Source organism: Sciurus vulgaris (genome assembly GCF_902686455.1).
Source record: "Sciurus vulgaris genome assembly, chromosome: 12".
Taxonomy (NCBI): Eukaryota; Metazoa; Chordata; class Mammalia; order Rodentia; family Sciuridae; genus Sciurus; species Sciurus vulgaris.
In genome coordinates, this window is record NC_136473.1 from 70,094,414 (window position 1) to 70,120,297 (window position 25,884).

Genomic DNA, 25,884 nt, shown 5'->3' on the forward strand with positions numbered 1-25,884 from the left:
GAGCCTGAGATGAGGGAAGTCCTGCCTTTTAACATTGAAAAGTAGAAGTACATGTGATCTTGCCCACGTTTCCCTTGGCCAAGTCAGTATGATGCTCCTTTTGGTCAAGCAGCATCCTTCTATTATTGGGCGTGGCATTTTCCAATGTATCTGATCAGATACAGATTCAAGGAACTTGTTAACATCATGGACCAACCAAGGGCAATGGCCACAGAGTTCCCCCAGGTGAAGTGTGATTGCATTAGTAGTAGCTCAGAGCTGGGTGAAGGGAGTATCTGAGATCACAGGAGAACATAGCAGAGGAAAGAGGATTTGGATTGAATAAAAAAGTCTACAATCCACAGAGAAAAGGTTGGAGACAGAGGGACTAAGGAATAGGGTGGTCCAAAGTAGCTCAATAAAGACATTGAAACACAAAACACGAACTAAGCCATTATGATGGATAATTTTATGTGTCAACTCAACCCAGCTAAGGGATGCCCAAAGAGCTAGTAAAACATGATTCCTGGGTGTGTGTGTGAGAATGATTCCAGAAGAGATAAGCATGTGAATCAGTGGCCTGAGTAAAGAAGATTTGCCTCAGCAATGTGGCCCGGCACCATCCAATCCATTAAGAACCAGAAAAGAATAAAAAGTAAAGGAAGGTAAAATTCATTCTTTCTCCTCTTGAGCTGAGAACCCATCTTCTCTGCCTTGGGACATTACAGATCCTGGTCCTCAGGTGTCAGCGTCTGACTGGGATTTACACCATTGGCTCCCATGTTCTCAGGCCCAAAGACTCGAACTGAAATACATCACCAGCTCTCCTGGTCTCCAATTTACAGATGGCTTTTCAACCTCTATAATCATGTCTGCCAATTCCCATAATAAACCTTTTATTTCTCTGGAGAACCCTGATGGATATAGCCATGATGTAAGATGCTAAGGAAACCGCCGTGGTGGCATGAGGAGAGAGATGAAGGAACACAAGAGAGACAGACATTAAATCAGCATCTCTAAGGATTAAGATGATGTTAATCATAATCTCAGTAACTCTGTCAGTGGATAGTTGAGTTTAGACGGTTTGATAATAAGTATAATCTGCTTTCTTTCTCTTTTTTTTTTTTTTAGTACTGGGGATTGAACACAAGATATCACATATGCTAGACAAGGCCACTACCACTGAGCTACATCCCCAGGGCTTTTGAAATGTTATTTTGAGTCAGGGTTTTACTAAGTTTCCCAGACTGACCTGATCCTCTTACCCCAACCTCCTGATAGCTGGAATTACAGGCATGCACCACCACACCTGGCTATTTTATGTCTTTCTCTACCAGCACTTAGCACAATACCTAGTGCATGGGAGTTGCCCAAGAATTATTAAATGGATTTTAAAAACAAAGGAGATGAGACTGGGGTTGTAGCTCAGTGGTAGAGTACTTTCCTAAGCATGTGTGAGGCATTGGGTTCGATCCTCAGCACCACATAAAAAATAAATAAATAAAGATTTTAAAGAGTGCTTTTAAAAAAAATAAGTAGATGAATCTTGAAAATTACTGTGTGTTATCAAAGGGCAAGAAAGTCAGTTTTCGATAAACTGATTGGAAGAGGAAGATGAATAGTCCAAGAAGAAAGATATTAAGAACTAAATGATGAAATGTGAAGAAAAAATACAGTCTTCAGTAGTATTGAATGAATAAATAAATGGTGAAATGGAGAAACAAATGAGTGGAGAAGTCAGAAACAACTGAGTTCTCTTACCCGAGGCATGAATGGTATAAGACTTAAGATAAAAACCTCAGTGTGATGTCTTATGTGGTAACAAATGCCCATGACCGTCCTGCAGATGTGTTTTGTTTCACCCTCACAGGGTAATAATTTGAGAAGAGATTTTTCCAATGGACATAACAGTCCACTGCACTGCAGCTAATATTGGGTACCAGTGACACATCTGCTCAGGCTCACCAATGCATGTGTGTCCCCATGGTATGTGCCACCTTCTTTCTCTTCACCGGGCCGTGTCTACCCATGCCGGAAGGACTGATAATCTACTAGTACACACCCCTTCAGCCAAACATACTGTTAAAATATTGAAAGCATTTAAGCCAGGCATGGTGGCACACGCCTGTAATCCCAGCTATTTAGGAGGCTGAGGCAGGAGGATTGCAGGTTCAAGTCCAACCTCAGCAATTTAGCAAGGCCCTAAACAACTTAGGGAGATTCTGTCCCAAAATTCTTAAGAAGGATGGGGATATGCCTCAGTGGTTATGTGCTCTGGGTTTAATCCCTGGTACCAAAAAAAAAAAAAAAATTAAAAATTGAAAGAATGTATATTGGTTGGTAAGTCACCATTATCTTATGGCTTCCAAATGCATCTCTGTTCCTCCGGCTGTCCCAGTTGCACCCACAAGAATACTTCAGACTGCCTTACATCCAGAAACAAGGAGAAATGCCAGTGGCATGGGAAGAGTACTGAGCCCTCTTCTGATTGGGAAGTGCTGGTGCCCCATCAGTACCCCTGCATGTTTGCCACCTGCTTACTCCTCACAGGTATTTATTTGAGATTGCCACCTCTGCTCAAACCTCAGATGCTTCCCATCTTCAAGCCCACACGTTCCTCTGAAGTTTCTGACATTCCTCTGCTGCCCTCTGTATCTCAAAATATTTGGTCTGTTGACATTATCCTTATGTGACCTTTGGGATGTGACTTTGTTACAGCCCCCTTCCCGTGGAAGGCCTGAAACTACTCCTATGCTCAAGCTCTCAGCTTAATCAAACTTCAAATCCTCTGCAAGACTGGTTGTCAGTTTGTTTAACCACATCCCCCCAACCCCTTCTCTGAGCTTTGTCTCTCATGGCTGTTTAGTGCTAGATTTGAATACTGAATTCTTGGGTACTCTTTGATGGCCAAAAAGTAGGTAAAATAAAGCTGGAAGAGGGTTTTATCAGAGAAAGAGTTCCATTAAGTAAAAAAGATATGGTCAGTTTCCTAATAAAATACTGATAATCAGAAGATAGGAAGAAAATCAGAAACATTTTCCTGTCCAGCTTCCTAAGTGTTTCTGCCTTAGTTAGCAAAACATCTGAAGTATTAGGAGTTTCATCTCAACCGTGGACTCCTGCAGTGGCCAGAATTTGGCTGCATTTCAAAATAATAAGCATGTGGTTCAGAAGCCTGTTTAAAAGAAATAAAAGGGCATAAAATCTTCATTATCCAATATGGTTTGTATTAGAATAAATTGATTATCCAAAACCTAACGTGATCACAGCTCTGCCAAGAGCCTGGCAAACAGCAATTGTTGACATAACCCAAATCCTAATCAGCTATTTGTAACAAGTGATGACTTAATAAGCATTCACATCCATCTTTGCTCCTTGAACCAAATGGAGGAAGAAAAGAACAGGAAGAACCCTCCAAGGGAATAAAAAGAGTACCAAGTCTACTTTTTCTCCCTCTTTTGTAAGCATAAGAAAATGTGTCCATAGGCAAAGAAAATTTCAATATTGTAGTCAGACTTCACACAGTAAAATGTAAGCCATTCTTTCCATCCCTGAAACTCTTAAAGATGAGCTGACTTATTAAGCCATTTCTAAGAATAAAAATACTGAATGAAGAGACTCAGTGTCATGATGCATCTTGCAAACCATAAATTATTTTTGGTATTGTTGTACCGTGTATTAAAAAAAGTATAGAATTAGGAGGACAAACATCGATTCTAGAAATCTTCCATTCTTTCTTAATTGTACTTTATTGAATGATGGATCCAGTTCTTTGAGCTTCTGACATTCCAAAGGCAAACTTTTACATTGTACATTGAATAATGATAAGCACTGCAAATTTATTTATATATATATATATATATACATATATATATTTAGTTGAAGGTGAACACAATATCTTTATTTTATTTTTATGTGGTACTAAGGATCGAACCCAGTGCCTTACACATGCTAGGTGATAACTCTACCACTGAGCCACAACCCCAGCCCCAGCACTGCATATTTAAAGAGAAAACTTGGAACATGTTTAAGATGTATTTATGGTTTTCTAATATAAAATTAACTAAAAAAAAAGTACAGCTGTCTTGAACAACAAAAATAGCATTTTTAACTCTGTTCTATCACAATAAATAATATCTAAAGAAAAAATAATTTCTCTCTTCATATTTTCCTAGACTGACTTGGGTAAAAACATTTAATGTTAGTTGATTGACTATTTAATTTTATATATGCTTCCTAAGACACTCCTCAACTTCCAAGTTACTATCCTAACATACTATAGGAAGGAAAATATTTTTGTAACACTCTAAAAATAAGATAAAACTGTCAAAGACACATGGAATTTTTTATATAAATCTTGAAATATGTCATAGCACTATTTGTTCTTTAGTGGCATTAATTTTCAGCAAATAGATAAGCCCCTAAAACTTCTAAAATAAAGCCAAGGGGAAATCTATGCATGTTTGGGCATGGTGAAGAATTTTTAAATACAAACTAAAAACTATGATCCATGGAAGTCAACATTGTTCATTTAGACTTCACTAAAATTAAAAACTTCTGTTCTGCAAAAGATACTGTTAAGAGAATAAAAAGATAAGCCAAGGACTGAGATTTTATCTTTGTAAAACACTCATCTGGTAAAGAATCTGTATCCAAAATATACAGCAAACTCTTAAAACTCAACAATAAAAAATGTTTTTAAAGAGGATGACATACATAGAGACACAGAGAGAAGGTCAGAGAAAGCAAAGACAGAGATTGGAGTGGTACATCAACAAGCCAAAGACCACCAATAACTGCTGGCCATCACCAGAATCTAGGAGCGAGGCATGGGACAGATTCTCCCTTACGGCACCCAAAGGAACCACTACTGCCTGACATGGTTGGTTTATACTTCTGGCCACTTGAGCTATGAGAAAACAAACTTCCATTGTTTTGAGGGGAAAAAAAAGTTTTTAAAATGAGCAAAAGATAAAAAATAAGCATAAAAATGATGTCCGACATCATTTAGCATCAGGGAACTGCAATTTAAAATAAGAATGAGACACCATCATATACCAGTTAGAATCACTAAATTCAGAAAACTAGCAATACTGACAGGAGAGCCATAGAAATTCTCTTTCATTACTGGTAGGAAGGCAAAGTGGTACAGCTATTTTGAAAGATGATGTGGCAGTTTTGTAGCTAAACATAATCTTACCATATGATCCAGTAATTGCTTTCCCAGGTATTTATCCAATTGATTTGAAAAACACATCCACACAGAAAACCTGTCCATGCCTGTTTTTAGAAGCCTGACTAATGGTTAACAAATCAAGAAGCAATCTAGGTTCCTTCAATACCTAAATGGACAAACTACATATTACATCCATACAATAGAATATTATTCATCGATGAAAAGAAATGAACTTTGAAGCCATGAAAAGACAAGCAGGAGCATTAAAGGCATATTACTAAGTAAAAGAAGCCAGTCTTTAAAAGGTGATATGCTATATGATTCCAATTATATGACTGCTAGGTTTGGATGAGATTTTCCCCCAAAGGTTTCTGAGTTAGAAAATTGGTCTTCACTATGACAATGTGAGAGCCAATGGGACCTTTAAGAGGTGGAGTCCAGTGGGTGCTGCCCTTAGAAAGAATTAAGGTAATTTCCATGGAACCCTGAGTTCATTGTCATAAGAGAAAGTTTTTAAGAGTGAGCCTGGGGGCTGGGATATAGTTCAGTTGGTTGAGTGCTTGCCTTGCAAGCACAAGGCCCTGGGTTCAATCCCCAGCGTCGCCAAAATAAAAAAGAGTAAGCCTGACCCCCGAGTCACTCTTTGGCATCCTGTGTAGCAATGTGATTTCTACTCCCCTTATACTCCCACCACTGTGGTCCCCCCATCCACCATGAAGCCCTCACCAGAGCCTAGCCAGATGTCAGGGCTATGCCCTTGAACCTTCAGAACTGTGAGCTAAATTAACTTCTTCTCTTTATAATGTTTGCCTGCATTAGGTCTTTTATTACAGTAAAAAAAAAATGGACAAATACTATGATCTTCTAGAAAATGCAAAACTATAAACAACAAAAATATCAGTGACTCTCAGGTGTTCATGGGTAAGGAAGAGATACATGGGTGAAGGACCCAGGATTTTTAGGACTATAAAACTATTCCTTATAATTCTATAGTAGTGGATACTTGACACTGTGTATTTGTCAAAATCTATTGGAATTTATGATACAAAGTATTAACTTTCATGTATAGGAGTAATTTTTAAAATCATTTAAGAGGTAAGGAGATTTCAGAAAGGAATGCAGTCTATGACAAGAGACTCTATCTTACATATGTATGAAATAACCCCCCTGAAGACTGGAGGAAAAGGCGCTAACTCTGGAAATGAGTAACTACGGAAATAAGTGAGAGTCTATAAAAGTAAATTTTAAATGAACTACATAAAGAAATGAACTCTAGCTGATACAATTGTGGTCCGTGAGAATATGAGTTAATGATGCCAATACTGCTACACATGTACTAGAATTGAACACTGAAGTAAACTAATGATGGATGGTGGAAGTCAGGTTTCTTACTGTCAGAGTGGGAGTTTACAGATAAGAGAGGAAGCTATAATGATCCAGATGATAATGGATGAAAGTTGAGGTCATTAATATGACCTCATATTTAACTTAACATAGACACAGATGGGTACATGTAGAAATAGATAAATAGATTTATACATATATATGTGTGTGTGTGTATATATATACATATATATATAGGAATATATGGGGGGAGGGAGAGAAGAGAAGGAGAGAATATACATCTTCACTTCTTTACTTCTTCACTTTGTCAGCTGAGATGGCCTAAAAGAAACAATATCCCAATATCGATGAGCACATATAACACCCAAATCTTGGTTTCTAATACCATAATCCAATAAAATAAACCAAGCTTCCTTGAAAATATGGCTGATTCTAGGACAGGAGCATAAAATGTATGAGATGAACTTGGAGTAACTTATAGCCAGAAAGTAAGGAAAAGTTTAAGGAAAGGTAAGGAAAGCAAGGAAAGAAGACACACCACACACACACACACACACACACACACACACACACATACTGATAGGATGTGTTAAAGGGGCACAACTGAAAGAACTCCCAATGTCCAAAACTGGCACCATTTAAACAAAAAATAAAATAAAATGGCATTGGATTAGAATCCAAAGTCTAATATAAACACCCATGAGTCCAGACTGATAGAAAATAAATGATCAGATGAATTAATAAATGGGAAGAAGTGATACATTTCCCATTCAGAAGAATTACAAATATTTCACTTAGATACTCTACCCTAGAGGAACAAGTTCAAAACTCCCCATTCTTTTAGTGTGGGCTGAATCTAGTGAGCTCCTGCAAAGAGCAACCTGTGGCAAGGATGAGGGAGTGACTTCAAAATGAAGACACCTGTCAACCACTGCCTAAGGTAGGTGGTCGAGGGACATTTCTAGAGCAGTCACTAGTCTTAATCACTCATTCAGGGGAGAGTGAATGATTATGATTATTATCCCTTAATGAGGAAAAGAGAACTGACAGGGGAACAGAGGTAGCAATCAAAAGAGGAAATGCAATAAGTACCTCTGAGCATTGAAGTTCTCAGGGGAGAAATTTTGCATTGACCTGAAAATAGTCAACTTCAAACCAAAGCATCCATCCCTAATATCCATCTGTACCCATGCTGAGCAATGTTGAAAGGAACATTTAAATCAACTCTGTTGCTCCCACGGGGACTGCTCGTCCCCTTGACCAAAGTAAGAAAGGCTCAAGTTCATCAGCTTCCTGGGGGTGATGATTCTTATGGCGTCTTTGTGTCTCCATCCTTTGATTTGGAAGTGTCATGAGGCAGGGACTCATTCCAAGTCAACGCGCTTCTCAGGGTTGTGAGAATTCCAGGCAATATCGATTCCGTCTTACTAGAAATACAGATTTGGGTTGTTGTGGCAGTGGTTGTGTTGTTGTTATTGTTGTTGGGTTTGTTGTTGTTGTTGTTTGTTTGTTTTTTGGTATTAGCACCAACCCTGATGAGTAGATTATCATGGGTGTGGGGGATGGTTTCTATAACACGTCACTAATTCAGATACATTTGGCAGAAAAGTGACAAAAGGAAAAATATGCATTAAAGAATTTATTTTTCTTACCTCCAAATACATAAGACAACCATGACTTCCATGAGGAAGACATGATCTTCCTCAGTCAAGGTCCAGACAAGAGAAAAAAATGCTTCCTATTATTTAAGGGGAGTGGACTTCATCTACAGAACTACTAAGTAGGTGTTGAAATGAGAAGGAAAAAAGAACACAAAGAGTACACAGAAGTTGCAACTACAATCAGCAGCTACCATTTTTAAGGCCAAAGGGAAGAGGTGTAAATTATTAAAAAGTAAAAGCCTGGAGCAAGGGCCTCACTGTTGCTGGTTCTCTAAGGGAGCACGAGGAGGCTGAGGCTTGTTGGGAACATTGCAAACGGAATCCAGATGCTGCTACTGAAATAAACTGTCACTGCCAGAGTAAAGAAGGGAGACTGAGGGCGATACAGACAGGAAGCAAACAGCAAGTGGCTGGTCCCCTCTAACATTTCAGCGACCCTCAAACAACCTAACTACTGAGAAAGCCGGAACCAATCCATAGCAGAAATATGACTTCTTTCACAAAGCAAGTACAGGAGAAGAATAGGTGGGAAGCAGAGAGAAAAGAGCTTCTTTGGTGGTATTTTATGAAAACCATTGATGGAGGAGGGAAAAACTTAAAGAATAAATATTTTAAAAATAAAAATAAACTTTGAAAGTGAAGTGCATAAGCATTTCTCCAGCGATCTTATGGAAATCCTTTAGAATTCCTTTAGAAAACCTATTCTTTCGAGATAATGCAGAGACAGAGTCTATACGACATTTTCACAAATTCTAAATAAATGAAGAATGGGTTTAGATTCTACAGTACTTGTAGAGTCCTATGAGGTAATCCTATTAAAGGAGAAAAGGTGAAGTGCACGCAAACCTCCTGGACTCCAATTTCCTGACCTTTCTGTGATTAGATCTTTGAACTTGATCTCTATTTATCTCAATGAGAGATTGAGAACTAGAAGTCCTGGAAGACAAACAAATAGTCACCAAACAAGTGGGAGGAAAGCGCTCCTCTGGGTAATGAGAATAACTTGGATAATAAGGATAGCTCTGTGGATCCTAGGACAGTTAATTACGTGGGAATTTTCCATGAGATGGTCACTCAATCCATCCGTTAAAGCAACTGTGGGCAAATATTTAGTTGTTTATTAAGATGTGTTTGGTCTGGTCTTAAACAAAAATGAGCCCTGGAAAGTGGTGCTCTACCTACCAGTCAGGGCTAAGGTTGACAAGTTAGTTCATTTCTAGGCATCTCTCATCCTTTCTGTAACCTGGCAAAAGAAAGAAGGCAAATATCACCCTGGTAATAATCATCAATAAATATTTATGGGCTGGACCTTGTATTTAAATAGGAAATATAAAAGACATAAAACATTTCTAATGTCCCCAAATTCAGAAGAGGGTGTAGGAACACATACATTATTATAGCACATGTTACATTGTGGTGATTAAAATGATAACCAGATGAGAGGTCACCAAGTCACCCCAAGAGGAGGCAATAACCAAGGAGGTCATCAGAGAAAACTGTACAGAGAAAGTGGGGTTCACACTGGGCACTGGAGAATTAGGTAGAACTTGGGATGAGGAAGGAGTCCAAGGAATGGTGAAAATAGTTTGGAAGCAAGAATAGGAGTAAGTGGATTAGGGAATCATAAACCATGTAATTTGGTTGAAGTGAATGTTGGTTCTAAAGTGTAGTAAAACCTAATGTTTTGAGAAATGATTATGACTTTAGCAGCTTGAAAAAGAAAACTCAATTAACACTAGAGTTTTCTTCTTTTAGAAAAATCTAAAAGACCATAATTACATTATTGTTTTTCCACTTGGAAAAAAATCTATATTCAGGCTATATTTCATTTTTTTCATTAATCACTCAGCTATAGGTTGATCAATAACTATTAAAGTTTTCTCCATGAAAGGGCCCTGCTAGTGATTACCAAATGTACAAAGAATTTTGAGATATGTTTCATTCGAAGACATTGGATATGATAAGCAATAAAAAAAAATTAAGGCAATGCATGATAAATAGGAAATGAGTTATGTGGTACTGATGGCCATTGTGTTTTGTAGCCCGGAGCGGAGGCAGCATGTCTACTGCTTAAGTAATGGCTACCAAGAAGTGTGCATTGATCTTGGACTAAGTATAAAGCCAGTATTGTGAAAGACAGAAGGAGAAAGGAGAAAGAGAAATGCATGAGGAGGGTTGCGGGGAGAAGGCAAGATGGCTGCACCCCACAGGAAGCAGGAAGACCCACGAGGAATCAGGGGCAGTAGGCAATCCAGGTGGCTTGGAAACAGGGTGGTATCAGTGAAAAATGAGAGAAATAGATGGAATCCGGAGATTTTTCAAAGGATAGAATTCACAGGTCTTGATGATTGATTATAGTCAACATATAAGACAGAAAGAAAAGCCAAGGATGTCTCCCAGGTTCCTGGCTTAAGACATCGAATAGATGGAAATGCCATTTAGTTAATTGAAGAAGGAGAAGTGCCATTTAGTTAATTGGGGGTGGGGGAATACAATGCCATCTCTTAATGATGAGATTACTTCTTTTTATTTTTCTGTATTTCTCAAATTTGCACTGGTGAACGCTCATACGATAAAAAAAAAATAAGGAAAATTCATGATATTTGATATACCAATGAAGAAACTAAACAAGTTTTTGAGTCATGACTTTGTTGGAATCATGGGTGATTTTATTTCCATATTTTTAAAAAGGTTTTCTAATTTGCCTGCAATGAATGTGTGTATGGATATATTTTATAATTAGGAAGAGAAACTCTGTGTTTTGTTGGCTTGCTTTTTTTGGTAGAGAGTCAAAGCCGTATCGGGATTGACAACAAATAAGTCAGCCTGGTCAGGAACAGATGAGTCATGGGTCCAGGCCAAGGAAAAGGAAAATAAAAGGGAGCAGGATGGAGACCAACAGAGAAGCAGGGTCCAAATGTCACATTCAGACAGCCTCGATAGTTGAGCCACCTCCCTGTTGATATGAGAGCCAATTCCGGAATAATTCTAGCCTTCTGGACTGCAGAGACTAAACTGAGAAGAGCTTCTCAGAAAAGGGGAGATGGGGTACATGGAAAATTACCAAGTCCTAGAGTCTAACTTTTCTCTGAAATTTGTCTTCCTTGCCACTGGCTTTACTTTCAGATGAATGTTTGACCCCCATGGAGGGATCTCATGGGTGACCAAGATGAATATTTGACCCCCATGGAGGGATCTCATGGGTGACCATTGTGGTCATGTGAAGATTAGAGTTTTCAATATCACTTCAAGGAATTGTAATCCTTTGTATTAGTGACAGTTGATTTTTGGTTTTGTATTTTTCATAGTGACCATCTCTTAGCTCTTCCTGACCCATCACCTTTTATAGTGTATTCATTATCGGCTTATGAAGTGCATATGGTATCTAATCCATTCAAAATTTAAAAAGCTCCCTGGTTTATTTACCTCAATCATTTGAGGACAGGGGAGGAATACTGGGGATTTAACTCATGGGCACTTGACCACTGAGCCACCTATTTTGTATTTTCTTTAGAGACAGGGTCTCACTGAGTTACTTAGCACCTCACTTTTGCTGAGGCTGGATTTGAACTCTCGATCCTCCTGCCTCAGCCTCCAGAACCACTAGGGTTACAGGCATGTGCCACAACTCCTGGTTCAATCATTTTTATTTTAGTTTGGAGACTAGGAACCAGTTAAAGTGGGCATTTGAGATATGAAACTACACAACAAAAGACTTTTGAAAATGATTGCCTCTTTCAGAATTCAAGTTCGCAATAAACAAAGGACAGAACTGAGAGGAAATCCTGGTAAAGCTGTCTCAATGGTGATGTGGTTAGTCCTTTTTCTCTACGGATGTGTCATGAAAAGTCACATGAAAAGAAATGTGTTCTCAGTATCTCTTTCTACAGATAAAAATAACTTTTAGAGTTAGCTTGGGTTTATAAACATTATTTTCTATATTTGCTTTTACTTTTTCATTGACTTAAAAGATACAGTACTTTGCTTTTCCAACATCCATTTCGGAGATTCTTCATCTGGCTTTTGGATCTTCAGTAGAGTGTGACCTCTAACACCTGCTGTTAAATTTCTCTCCAAAACCCAGTCTTTCTGTCAAGTGGTTAATAGTCTCCAAAAAAATATGTCAGCACTCCTACCACGGTTATTTAAAGAGAATATTAAGGAACTATTTGGAAATGTCAGTATTCATCCTCTGATTGCCCTGGTTTTCATAAATTGGTAATAATTCAAGGAGGTTGTCCATGTAAAGCAAAGAGGTCTGGGGGAAGAAAGGAGGAGGTCTTAAAATTCGAACAGGTTCTAGCTGAGGATATTATTTTTAATGTTAAAGCACAAATTGTGTAAAAGTCACACACTGCCTTGTTTGAGAGTTATGAACAGAGAAGAAGCTCTGCTTCACAGGAGGCTGAGCCAGGGTGGGCTTGGGGAAAGCAAAGGAATTGGAGATGCTTGTGGTTCTGATAGCAGACTCGCTAGGTGTTTGTGCTCCACGTCTATGTTCTGGTGACATTCCCTAACACGCTCACACACTTATCTTCAGCTTCATCTAGGACTGTGCCCTGGTCTTGAAGGCAGAGCGGAGAGAGGGGCTATTACATGGAACTCCAGATCCAGTTCCCTTGCATGGTCCAGACCTGTCACCCCATCAGTGCCATGAAAGATCACTTCTAGGGAAAAAAAAAAAAAAAAAGCTACAAATAACTCCTATTGACTGACACCCCAAGCTCTATATTTTTTAAAGCACCATTCTGAGCTCCTGGAATGTCAGTTCTGGAACACAGTGGGTTGTGTGGAGAAAATTATTTCCCTCAGGATCTCAAATTTCTTCACCTTCAAAGTGATAAAGTAAACCTAGATCATTAAACCATATTGCTGTAATAGAAGTTATGGGCACCCCCAAAGTCATTTGATTTGGGATCTTTGGTGACTCTAAATTAAACTATGTGATGCTTGGAAAAAATCACAATATGTAGAGTAATGAATCACTTTAAAGATTTGAATCAAGAGTCAGAAGATGCAATGGTTCTCACCAATAATTTCAGCTACTCAAGAGGCTGAGGCAGGAGGATCACGAGTTCCAAGCCAGACTCCGCAACTTAGGAACCTTGTCTCAAAATGAAATTTTTAAAAAGGGCTGGGGGTGTAACTCAGTGGTAGAACACTTGCCTAGCTGTGGGAGGCCCTGGATTCAATCAACAGGACCACAGAAAAGAAAAAAAAAAATTATATGCTTTCTTCATGCATTCCTCTATGCAACTCCATCCATTTCTTTCTTTTGGGGGGGGATGGGGAGGGTACAGGGGATTGAACTCAGGGGCTCTTGACCACTGAACCACACCCCAGTCCTATTTTGTATTTTATTTAAAGACAGGATCTCACTGAGTTGCTTTGAGTCTCACTTTTGGTGAGGTTGGCTTTGAACTCTCCATCCTCCCGCCTCACTCTCCCAAGTCACTGGTATTACAGGCGTACATCACCACACTTGGTCACAACTCAGTCCATTTCAAGGCTAAAATTAAGTTTCAGACAAGTGCCCTGTACATTGGTTGCTTTTGATAACATACCTCAGGAAAGGAGGGTTGTTAAGCAACTGGGCTTCATTCTGTAGCAGCCAGACTCCAGAAAGTATAAAAAGAATGGGTGTTGACTGACATATCTGAAAAGAGGCTTTCCAATTGTATCAGGAAGCTCTTGAATGAAATAACAGAATTTTCTACTGGAAGCCGCTTTACACACATGTAATCCCAGAGGCTCTGGAGGCTAAGGCAGGAGGATCATAAGTTCAAAACCAGCCTCAGCAACTTAGTGAGTCCCTAAGTAGCTTAGTAAGACCATGCCTCAAACTTTAAAAAATTAAAAAGGGCTGGGGATGTGGCTCAGTGGTTAAGTACCTCTGAGTTCAATCCTCAATACCAAAAATAAATTAAATTACACATACTTTTAAATTTTCTAACATAACGAGAAGTCCAAGACTGGATCTGAAGTTTAATAGAGTTATCAAGGACCCAGTCACTTCCCATCTTTCTGATTTGGCAGCCTCAGTGTGTTGAAAATACCTCATTTTTGGTCTCAAAATTGGTTATTTCAGAGTGGTCCTTATAACCAATCACCAATAAAAAAGAATGGGATGACTGAAATTGACTAATCCTAATTATCTTTCTCTCCCTGGCAATGGGTCTATATTCACCAAGCAGATTGCTGCCCAGCATTTGAATAAAAGTGAGGCTTTTGTGACAAGAAAATAAAAGTGACAGTTGAATAGGTAATCACCATCTCTGCCACACCAACAAACTATATTCTGTCTACAGAGAATTAAAACATGGCTAAACTTGGTTTAAATAATCTCTCTTCATTAACTACAATCTACACCACATTTGGGGAATCAGCATGAGATTTCCAAACCAACCAATATTCTCTTCTTAAATGAGTATATGACAAACTCAAGGGGGAAAAGAATCTAATTTTGTCATACATATTGGAACAAGATTTAGGATGCTAATTTGGGCTTCTGGTTTTCATAACAACAGATTGGTAGGTGGGATTTGCAGTAAATTTTCTCAATGAGAATTTGTTTTGAATTCTAGGAATGATGGGCACCCTCCATTTATTAGTCCTGCCATGAAAATAGGTTACATACAAATCCAGGAACATCTGGTATTTCCACATGGAGAGCCTCTGATGGTTTCATACATTTGCTCTCCAAACTCTGAACACACAAGTTGGGCAGAGCCAAGAGGTAGTTCACCTATCTGGTCAAACCAAGTCTTGGTCACTTCAGGAGGAAAATGGTCCCCACACTCATCATACCTGTTAATGAATCTGAACATGTCCCAGGCAAATCACCCCAGGCCACTGTGTAGGTATACATGTAGGCTGCGCATAAGTAACAGAGGGAACAAAGCAAGACACCTTCATGACCCTCCACTGGCCTAAGTCCACAAGGATGACCACAAAAACAACAAACAGATGGTAATCAGGACAAATAACCCCCTCACATGGACTGCCCAAGGAGATAAGGTCTAGCAGGAGGGAGTGGGCACACGGCCAGCAAATGCTGTTAGATAACACAGCTGTGACTTCAACACCAAAGGATCTGTTCACATTTCAAACTCAGGAATATCCCCAAGTCTTACTAGAAAGTACATAACTGGGGATTTTCCCACCCCCGACCCCCATGCATAATAAGTACTGATGGAGAAAAAAAAAAAAAAAGCAGATATAAATCTCCCTGTTCTTATAACAGGGTGATTTTGACTGAAAATCAAAAAACTATAGCAAAAGAGTAAATGAAGTAAAATACATTTTCCTTAGTGAAATTGTCTTAGTTCATAACAGAAGGAAATTTCCCACTGGATTCAGAATGAAATTCTAAAAGGAACCCTCCAGGCTCGTGGTCAGCCTCTTAGCTGACAGAGAGGCATATGGTTATCTCTGAAGAGCTTTGGACTGGAAGGTCAAGACTACAACCCTCAGTTGTGTTTTGACACAAATTTAACCTGTTTGGGTCTCTTCTTGAGTGACAAAATAGGGCTCACTTAGCAGGATTATTTAATATCAAAGAGATAAAGCATTTGAACCACAAGGATTCAGCTCAGCAAATAGAGTATTTTTTACACATTATCCTCTGGTCATCTGCAAGACACCCTAGAAGAGAGAGGACTAAATGCAGTAACCTATTCATCTGTTAATCCCTGAATGGACAAGGGTTGGTGGGAATTTTGTGGGCTGGAATTGAAGTTTGCAAGTGAGCAGAAATGTACAAAGTTTGGGGATATGTGTGCTGCCTTGTGATTTTCTAAAACACCAATGGAACCATTTAAATTTACACACACAAACATACCAACATTATACAGCTGCTTTTGTCTGCAGCATCAGAACCAACATAAAGTCACCACTTTTCCTTTCAGACTGGGAACAGCTGCTGTCCCAGACAGGAGCATGTCTCTGTCCTGAGACCGCTAGACACTTTCTGTCTGTTAGCACAAAAGCAGAAAAGAGTGGGAAACACTGGAAAAATAGTTAAAGGATAGAAAAATAAACTTTGGACAATCTCTCTCTTAAAATATGTTTTTCTAGAGAAAAAAACCGCTATGAATGGAGGTTTTGTATAGTTGAAATGAACCTAATTGCCATTTTGACATACTATGACCTAAATTGGTTTTCTGGGCTTGAATTTAGGCACAATTTGTAATGTAAGGAAATGTATTCTGAGTTCCAAATAACCACTTTTTTAGTGGAACTTCAGGTGCACAAACACAAGTCAATTTTGTAAGCAAAATTGCAATAATTATTTTCTTTGGGTATTTTTAATAAGTTAAACAGATGAAAACGAAAAAACAGTATGTGGTTCCTTTGCATGATCAGTAAAAGAATCATATGCACAAATCTGAAGTGATTAAATTTAGTTGCAAAATAAGCATTAGTGGTATTGAGCTGAGAAATTTTATAGGACAATCTGAAATTAGTGCTTTATGTAGGTTGAACAGATTTATCTAAAAATTTTAAGATGAAATATTTTTTAAATTGTCCATGCATACAGTATGACCAACATTTTATTGAGTACAATATCATAAGTATAGCTAAGTACTATCCAATTAACTTAATCATCAAAAGAACTCCAAAAGGTGTTGTTACATGCTACTTCACCAGAGTTAATGGAGGCACACATTGTAAGTAATTTGCTCAAGGTCATAAGGAATCCCAAGTTTTCTCACACCTTTCACTTGTAAAGTCAACATTACACTAAACTTTTGTAATCAGAGCCTTGCAAATATTTAGATTTTAAAGATTTCCAAAAGACTCTCTAAAAAGATTTACTTTATTTAAGTACAATGCTTTATTAAGTAACAATGCAGTTAATAGTTACAATTTTGGGTTTGAAACGCATAACTAGTCTCATTTTATATTTTGAAAATTCAATATAAGGTAGCACAAGTTAGATGCAATCATCCAAGACTTAGGGATGCCTCCATTGCACATAGGCAATAGAAAAGCTACTTATGTCACCTGAATATCTACTATCAGAATTAACCAGGAACAGCATGCCTCTAGAGTGGCACAATGACAAACAAAAGGGATTGAAACTCATCTCTGCGGCTTCCCAGGCAAATACTTCAACTCATATTGATGATCTTCACTTTGCAAGGTTGTTGCAAAATACATTGTAATTATTAAACAAATTCTACCCAAATTCTAAGCTTCACTTAATCTCAGCCTATAAAATGGAGATTCTAATGTCTGTCTCACAAAGGTATCAGGTTTGAGCAAACCTTTGAAAACACCCTGTGAAACATATATAACCCCCCACATAGCATTCAGTCGTTGATCCATAGTTCAGGTGAGTAGTGGCAGGAGAGACACAGCTGTGCCTAGGGATGGATGAGAGCCTTAGTGGCCAGGGTTCTGGCCAGCAAACTTGGCATAAAGCCTGTTCCTCCAAAGGAAAGGCAGCTTATCCCAATAGAGGTGGGAGATGGCAGACTCAACTACCAGCTAGCAGGTACCTATTTCAAGCAGTATCCTCTTCAAGAAATAATTGCATCTCCCTGCTGGACCACAAGAGAACTATGAAAACATGCCAGTGATGAGCTCAGCTTCTAACTGTGGTGCAATAAAACCTATGTCCTGCAAGAATTGATCAGTTTGTCTTCTACTTCAATTTCTTTCATGATGTATTGCCACAGCCCAAATGTTTGGAAGAACTTTGAAATTCTAAAATAACAATCCACATGCTGAACCACCCTTCAGAGTACTTGGAAGCCTTTTGCAGACTCAAGCCAGCAAGCCAGTAGAGAAGCGGAGCAGGTGTTCCCTTCCAGTTGGGGAATATGTGCCCTGACCTCTTTCCGTCAACTCAAACATCCAAAAATTTGACAGTTCAAATAAAACAAATAAATTGGGATCCAATGAGAAAAAGTACAAATCTTGAAGAAGGAGTGTGAGGCAACTCTTAAGAAATCAGGCTACGTTTCAATGGTGGGTTTTATTTCCCTTCTTATTGAAGATGCCATTTCTTCGTACTCCCAACAACTGACAACAACACAAAGGGCCATTTCAGTTCTTGTAGAATGTTCAAGGGAAAAGTATTCTTTCAACCAAGACCCTCATTGTACAAATGAGAATCAGATTCCCAGGTCTCTGGACTTGGGACATTTCACCATGTTTGTCTGCTAGGATCTTATTTGTGACTCAACCAGTTTATAAGGTACTTGAGAGCTGGGGTTGTAATACATTTATTGTTCAACCCATACGCAGCTCAGCTCTCAATACAACACATACTGCCGCTTGAGGAAAAGAATACTGAACGACCTGCTGTCCATTTTTTAAATTCTAACAATTCTCTATGATGATAAAAATGGAAATGGTAGCTGTGAGGCAGGCACTTTAAGGTGCAAGCTCCTTGAGGGCAAGAGTTGCTGACCCTTTAAATGACAGTTGATTTTCCAAGTTGTTTCAAATAAGACCCATCAGAGAATGCAGGAATTGATTTAAACCACCTTAAGTGACCCAGCCCCTCTTCTAGGGGACTTAAACTTTGTTCACTATAATGCTAAAATTTTTGACCCAGGGGAACTTCTGGGTCAAAAATGCCCTGTATGAAGAAGCATGACCTGGAACTGAGCATGCTCAGGAATGTGCTGCTTCTACATGTGATGATGAGTCTTTCCCACTTCAATGTGTATGTTTCTCCATTAAGAACCCCTTGCTTTCTTTGGGGCTGGAGGCGCTGCTTTGAGAATTACCACTAGCACTCCCCCATTTGCTACAAGTAATAAACTTCTTTATTCTTTTATCTCCAGGTTGTGCTTATGGGCTTTGTACTCACCTAGGAGCAAACCTATTACTGTCAATTACAGAAGTATTCTTGTAACATAAAGAAAGCAGGTGCTATGGCAAACCTAAGAAAAGATGAAAATGCATTCAAGGACCCAAGAAACTGCCCAGGGCAAACTGAGTGGAATCTTCCAGTCACTAGAGACAGCCAGTAAAGCTGATGGCCTGATCCCAGCCATGTCTATTCGGGGCTGTGCCCTTGAGCACATGGCAGCCTTGGGATGATTTATGATTAAGGATTTTGTACCAGACCACAACTCTGAGCAACTAAAGAAACAAGAGGAAAGTAGGATATCACTTTCAGCAGATGAATATTAAGTCACTTAATATTATTGAAGCATTATCCAACAATAGAGGCTGGTTTGCAAAGGGCAATTTTAAAATATAAAATGATGTTTTTTGTCAAGGTTTGACCGTCAATCTGAACTGAGAGTCAAGAATAAATTATCTTTTACTAAATCATGTCCTGAAAAACTTTTTTACCCTGATTCAAGGACACAAAGGTTTATTCAAATGTTTTTTGATTTGAAATGGCTCATAACACATGCATATTTTCAAAATACTATCATCAATAAGTGGAGCTGGAAACTATTATATATTTGTATCCTTGCTGATGTGATTTAATGGGTATACCTAATGTAATAGGCACTGGGCTAGACATTTTCATACAATCCTTATGACTGATTCTGTAACTCATGTCCTTTAATGTACCTAAATATGTTCACTAAATATACTAGAATCCTGTGCTCAAAGATCTATATCATTCCAATATTTTTCATACCCCCACCTCATTTCCCTCTACATAATCTAAAGTTCCTCCATTCTTCCCTCACTCCGAGACAGACATCATTACCCTATGTACATGTGTGATTACATGAATGGTATGAATCTACATCATGTGCAACCACAGAAACGAAATGATGTACCCCATTTGTGTACAATGAGTCAAAATGCAATCTGTAAAAAAAAATAAATAATTTTTTAAAAAAGATCTATATCATTTTTTCCAAATATTTTACTTTCATAAGAGGCTGTTGTAGTTAACAAGAAATGGTGCCAACATTCATAATATCTTTATATTTAGGAATGACTCACTTTTACAAAACACAAAGATAGTCTTTTTAATCAGAAAGGGAAAAGGCCATATTTTAATACAAAACCAGATGTGACAATGCATACCAAAGAACAATAATGGTCTTTAATATGAAGAAAGCAGAATGACAGAAAGCATGATAAGGTACACCTCTAAGAAGCCTACAACCAGATTAAGAAATAAGCACACACGTCTCCCCAGTCCCCCCCATACTTGTATGTACAGGCTGTATGAGCAATGATTTATAAAACACAGCAACAGGGATGAACATATCCACATGTACATATGTACATGTTTTCCTTAGAAACATATGACATGGTTTTCTTTCATTTTACGAAGCTCACAGAAACTCGATCTTTAAAACTATTTTATGCCTAACACATGTAAAGAGTATAAAGCAAAATTTTACATTTTCCTGTGAGTTGTCAATGGAAAGTATAAAATGTGTTTTGCATTTGTTTTTTTGAGGTATAAAATGTACATACAAATGGAGGCTGTTTTGATGCTTGCCATTAAATTTTAAGATTGCCAAAACACTTTACACAGCACTATTTACATTACAGTAGATATGTTACACTGTCAATGATGACCAGGTGATCAGTGCTTCCAAATTTCTCTGGTACTTACATATGGAGATCTAAAGAGGACAATATATCAGATGATAAGGAATGGTTTGCTCCCCACTGACAGAGTACACCCTGACTAAAGAAAAATCCCTATAGACAGTATCATCTGTTCAGCTACTGCCATTGTCAAGGGGTCCAAACCCTTGAGGCGCTTCATTGGACCCTGCAGTTCTCACTACTCCTGGGCTCCGGTGCTGCACCTGGGCTCTGGGCAGGACGGCCTCGAGTGACTCTCAGGCCCTCTCTTGGGCTGGCAGGTGAGCTTCTTTCAGAAAGATGATTGCCAGAGAGTGATTTCGAGGTGGGCTCTTGGAAGGCAGTGCCTGAATTCCCTGGGCTCTGTTGAGCAACCTTGACCTGCAACACACACCTTTGTTAGAGACTAAAATCACAATCACATGTATATAACATGAAAAATACAGTAAGCACTATGTCACCAAGCTTATGAGTTGTATATTATTTTAATATTTTCTTCCCTAAGAATAGGCTTCACCTAACAGAGTAGTAAAGACATCAGACATGACCTTATAACAAGTCATCCATCTTTCCTGATGATGGCCAGAAGCTTGTTCCCAAGGGAGAATTTAAACTCTCAGAAGGCAAAGACTATCTTTCTTACCTCTGTATCTCTACTGCCCACAATATGCTCCACTACTTGGGAAATGTTTAATAAACTCCTAAGTGAGGACAAAAACCTGCCTCCATTTGTCCCAACTGAATCCCTGCAGCCATTTAAAATAAGTATAATCCAAATGAGTAATACTAACTTCATAGGTAGATGCTCTATTTACAACATTTAGAAGACCCAGGACCTATTCCTCATATATAGATATTTTAATTGGGCTCCTTATGTTGTTTTTTGTCTCACCGCTGGATTTTAATTATAGCCAGATATATAGGACAGCTATCTGATGCTCTCTCTTTCAAGAGGCCCTGCCTTTTAAGAAAAGGAAGTATCCTAAAAAATATGAGACGAGGGTGGGAAAGCTGGTGAGTCAAGATTTATTGAGATTTATCTAGTAGTGAAAAAAAAAAAAAAGGAGTCAGAAAACAGAGGAGCAAGACAAAGGAAGTATAAAAAACTTCAACTGAGTTAAAGGCAAGAGTAGAAGCTCCAAGTAAGGATATCTTTAAAAGAAAAAGAGGAAGCCAACAGGTGGTCAGCACAGATGTTGGAAAATCATGATGTGACAAACGCTCCCCGAGTGAACGACTTCCAGGGACCCCCTTCTGAAGCAAGAAGAAAAGAGAATGGAAATTATTTTCCCTTTTATATTCTTTCCATAGGAAGTATGTAACTTTAAAAGGCAGTTAAATACTTTTCATTACGGAAAACACAGAGAATCTGGCCAACAAGTCAAACCGCTGGAAAGCTTGCTTCTGTCTCAGATCATGTGCAGCAATGAAGGACCAGGATTGAGTGGAAAATTACCATCCATGAAAAGTTAAATGGAAAAAAATAGGGTTTTATTGGTATTATCTTTAAAAGAGAGAGAGAGAGAGGGAAATAGTAATATCAAAGATAAGTTTTTCCCTTGAATACATCGAATTATAGGAATGTCAAATCTTTAGGGTCACCTAAGAAAGAAAATGTATAGGAAACAATGAATTTAATCAGTAAGACGTTTTCTTAATCCCCAATTAAATGCCTCAAGTATACTCCTTGACTTCTGCCCTCCAGATCCTATTTCTCTGACACTTAATCAAAGACATTATACTCTCTATTCAGTTTAAACTACAGATTTGAACCTCACATTGGTTAGTTAGCCTCAGAATGATCCATAACCAGATACTGTATCCATACCCCAATCATCTTACCAAGGATGGCAGCCACAGTGGGGAGAGAGTGAAGATGTGCATGTCTCAGTGAAGACAAACTTCACTGGCAGAAAACCATGCAAGGTCCCCGTTAAAACACTGCCAGCACCACCACTGTCCATAATGGGCTTATAACATAGGGCTGGTCCTCTGGAACCGAACACCAAGTCCACAGTAAGGAGATCAAGTCTACCATCACCAGCTTCCTTGCCCCAGGAAACTGGGAGCTCCTGGACTTATCCATCCCCAAGAAATAGCAACCAGAGAATGATCTACACATAAGCTGCATTTTACCCCTTTTCCTCCTTTAAACTTATCAGATGTTGCTCAGTGTAAGAGAGAATTGTTTCTCTCAAAACTCAGTCAGTCACCTTAGGGGAAAGCTCATAATCTTGGGTGTCTAAGCAAGTGATTTTGAAGAGAATACCTTGTTCTATATTTTTAAAACTAAACAATGAAATATGATTAACAGATGAGGCAAGTTTACCGGGCAACTCGGAAAATGCTGAATTAAATTGAAAATTACTAGGCTAGGTTTTGAAAAGGCTGAATCTAATCATGAAGTCTCCTATACACTCCTCTCAAGAGGATCCCCCACCACTCATCTCCAAAGTGCACAACATTGCTTAGCAATTCATGACTGCTGGTGCCTACTGAATTGCATAGCTAATGCACAGAACACAAATCTGTAGGAAACCATGGTTACTACTCTGGAGCAGCAGACTCAATAACAGTGTAGAGAGCAGGCCCCCTAGTGTGCAAAGTGCTTTTTCCTAGACAATAAATCTGAACACCACATGCAAACAGCTTTTACCATCAATTCCTCATGAAAGAAGGGGGGAAAGCAACACAAGCTGATTTCATAAAATGATTTCCTAAAATGTCTTTACAAACATCTATTACTTTGGTCACTTCATGACACATTCACAGCTCTATTCATTCAACAAATATTTGTTCACTGTCAGACTTCTCATTAGACACAAAGACACAGGTAAACCACAGACATAATCAGCTACCTACTCACTCTGTAAATCAGAAGACAGACATCAAGCAAACAGAGCAAGAAAGGGAACTGCCTTAAGATAATGGAAGTACAGAGGACTAGCAAAGTGCCACGGTTTTCTGTTTCAAGGGAGCCAAATACTTCTTTTGCTCTCCATAAGTATCAGACGAACAGGAATGGATATTGTTTTCCACTGGGGGTAAAAAGGGTGGCTCCTAGTCAACTATCCAGGAAATGTCCTACGGTCTATACCAGGAACCCAAACCTGACTCATCCTGACTTCTGCATACAGAAACAGCAGCTGCTGGAATGTATGTAGTATTAGGAATAAAGATCTCTTAAATAAATAATCTCTATACTTCAAGTAGCATTTTCTGGGCTGCTTATAAGGTACCTACAGTAACACAGAGGTCACAAAGTTCCTGCCCTATCTTCAATAATCACAACAGAGAAATCCATAAACAGAGCTCTTTTCTTGGATAGCTACTAAAATAGTGCTTTCTGTAGAAAATAAAGAATAAAAGCCACAAACAATCAGTAGCTGGGGGCAGATGAGTGAGAGTAAAAAGTATGAAACAAACAATGGGCAATACCCATGGCCAGAAGCAAAACTTATCTTTGAATCCTTTAGCAGTCATGCTTGAAACTTTACTACAAGTCCAGCAAGGTTTCACAAAACAATGCCATTTCCCAGTGAACTATTTATAAGTGATCTGTTGGGTGGAGAATGAGATCATGCTGCAGGACACTGTAATGCTTATCCTGGGGCTTGCTCACTGCTGACTTATCTATACCACATTAGGAAGAAAGGTCAGACTTGAAAGGATGCAGAGTCCAACCCTGCCCCAGATACCACTGCAATTTCTGGATCAGAGATAGGAGATGGATGTTCACAGTAGTTTACCTTTTGTGATCTGCTGCCACCAGCTGTTGGTTTGGAGGATTCTGCAAGATTTTCTTTGCCCAGACTTAAGGGTGACAGGGCTAACTTCTGTGCAGCAAGGCGAGGACTGGTCCTAGTCGCCATGGTTGTTCTCCGCAGGACATATGGGCTAGTCTTTCCTGTTGGGATGTCAGCAAACCCTACGGCCAAAAAAGCTAACTGTCAACACTGCTAGATCCAATACTATATAGGCTGGAAATGACATTCATTGGGCAAAGTTTTAACAAAAATAAAGGTAAGTACAAAAGCTACCTTCTTTTAGTCATAGAGACAATGTAGTAAATTTAATAGTTATTCTAAGGGTTATCAAATTGAATGAATAATTTATATTATCTTTTATTAGAAACATAAAAGACCACAATGGAAAAAGAGGGGTACAATAGCATTACATAGGAAAAAAAAAATTCTGCTTCTTTTTCTAAGATCTGAAGGACACTAACAGGCCTTATTAAAAAAATATGGATTGGAGAAAAAAAAGAGGGTAACATGGAAAAGAAAAAATTTAATGGCCAGTTCTTGTTTAAAGGGGGGAATGTAAAATGGTAACAGCAACTTCACACAGCCACGTCCACACAGGTAGGACATACTGGACTTCCTGAGAGGGACTTCACACTCCCTCAGGGTATCTTCTTCTAGAAGGAACTGACATGACTTTCAGACAGAAGAGTGAAGAGCAATCCCAAAGCCACTAAAAGCATGTCACACTCCACAACGCTCTTCAGGGCTAGCTAGCAGTGATCATTGCTAAGCCTTTACAAATAAATATCACCTATCAAAAAGAGACAGCTACCTATATGGTGGCTAGTTACTCAGAACAATGTTTCTCAAACCATCTATGGCAAAGGATCCATCTTGATTTTCTTTTTTAGTGGGGGATAGGAAGAGATGAGGCAAAATGTCAATCTGCTCTGGAGTGATATTTTTGTCTAATAAAATAAGACTGAATCAATAGAAAAAGTCTATGTGCTTCAATGTTATAACAATTATCAAACTGCTATGAAAATTTCTAAACTCTTACTTTCAATTCTGTTTTTTTTTTTTGTTTAGTTGGTTTTTTGGTTTTTTTTGTTTTTTTTTTTGTAATGAACTAATAATAGGCAGTTTCTAGACCAGCCCCACATCCCTGGGCCACACTTGGTTTAAAAAAAAAATGTGTTCAGTGGTTCCAGTCTGGGTGGCCAGTGTCACTGGGCCCATTATTCAGCTCACACACTATCAGGGTTTGACCCAACTCAAGGAAAGAAAGCTTGAGGGCGTCCTTGATTTGCAGATTTGTCCACAAAGAAATAACAGGATTTTGACAGTCATTTTTCAAAGCTACCAATTCTTTAGGTAGTATGCCATGAATAATTAATCCTACTCATTCTCTCATGACAGAAAGGAAGATATATACCTTACCAATTCAAGA

General features: G+C 38.6%; 1 protein-coding gene and 1 long non-coding RNA gene across 2 annotated transcripts in view; one reads left to right on the forward strand and one right to left on the reverse strand.

The window, feature by feature from the left end:
• Positions 1–25,884, forward strand: part of LOC306641860 — a 479,070-nt gene that overhangs the window by 186,079 nt on the left and 267,107 nt on the right. The gene's annotated exons all lie outside the window — the stretch shown is intronic.
• The window catches only part of CENPF (centromere protein F), a 58,415-nt gene continuing 49,506 nt past the window's right edge, over positions 16,976–25,884 (reverse strand). Inside the window, exons 16-17 of the mRNA XM_079107723.1 lie at positions 24,438–24,616; positions 16,976–21,069 (exon numbers count right to left, since the gene is read on the reverse strand). Of these exons, the coding sequence (XP_078963849.1) occupies positions 20,866–21,069; positions 24,438–24,616 (383 nt within the window). The 3' untranslated portion in view covers positions 16,976–20,865. The remainder of the gene's footprint in view (positions 21,070–24,437; positions 24,617–25,884) is intronic.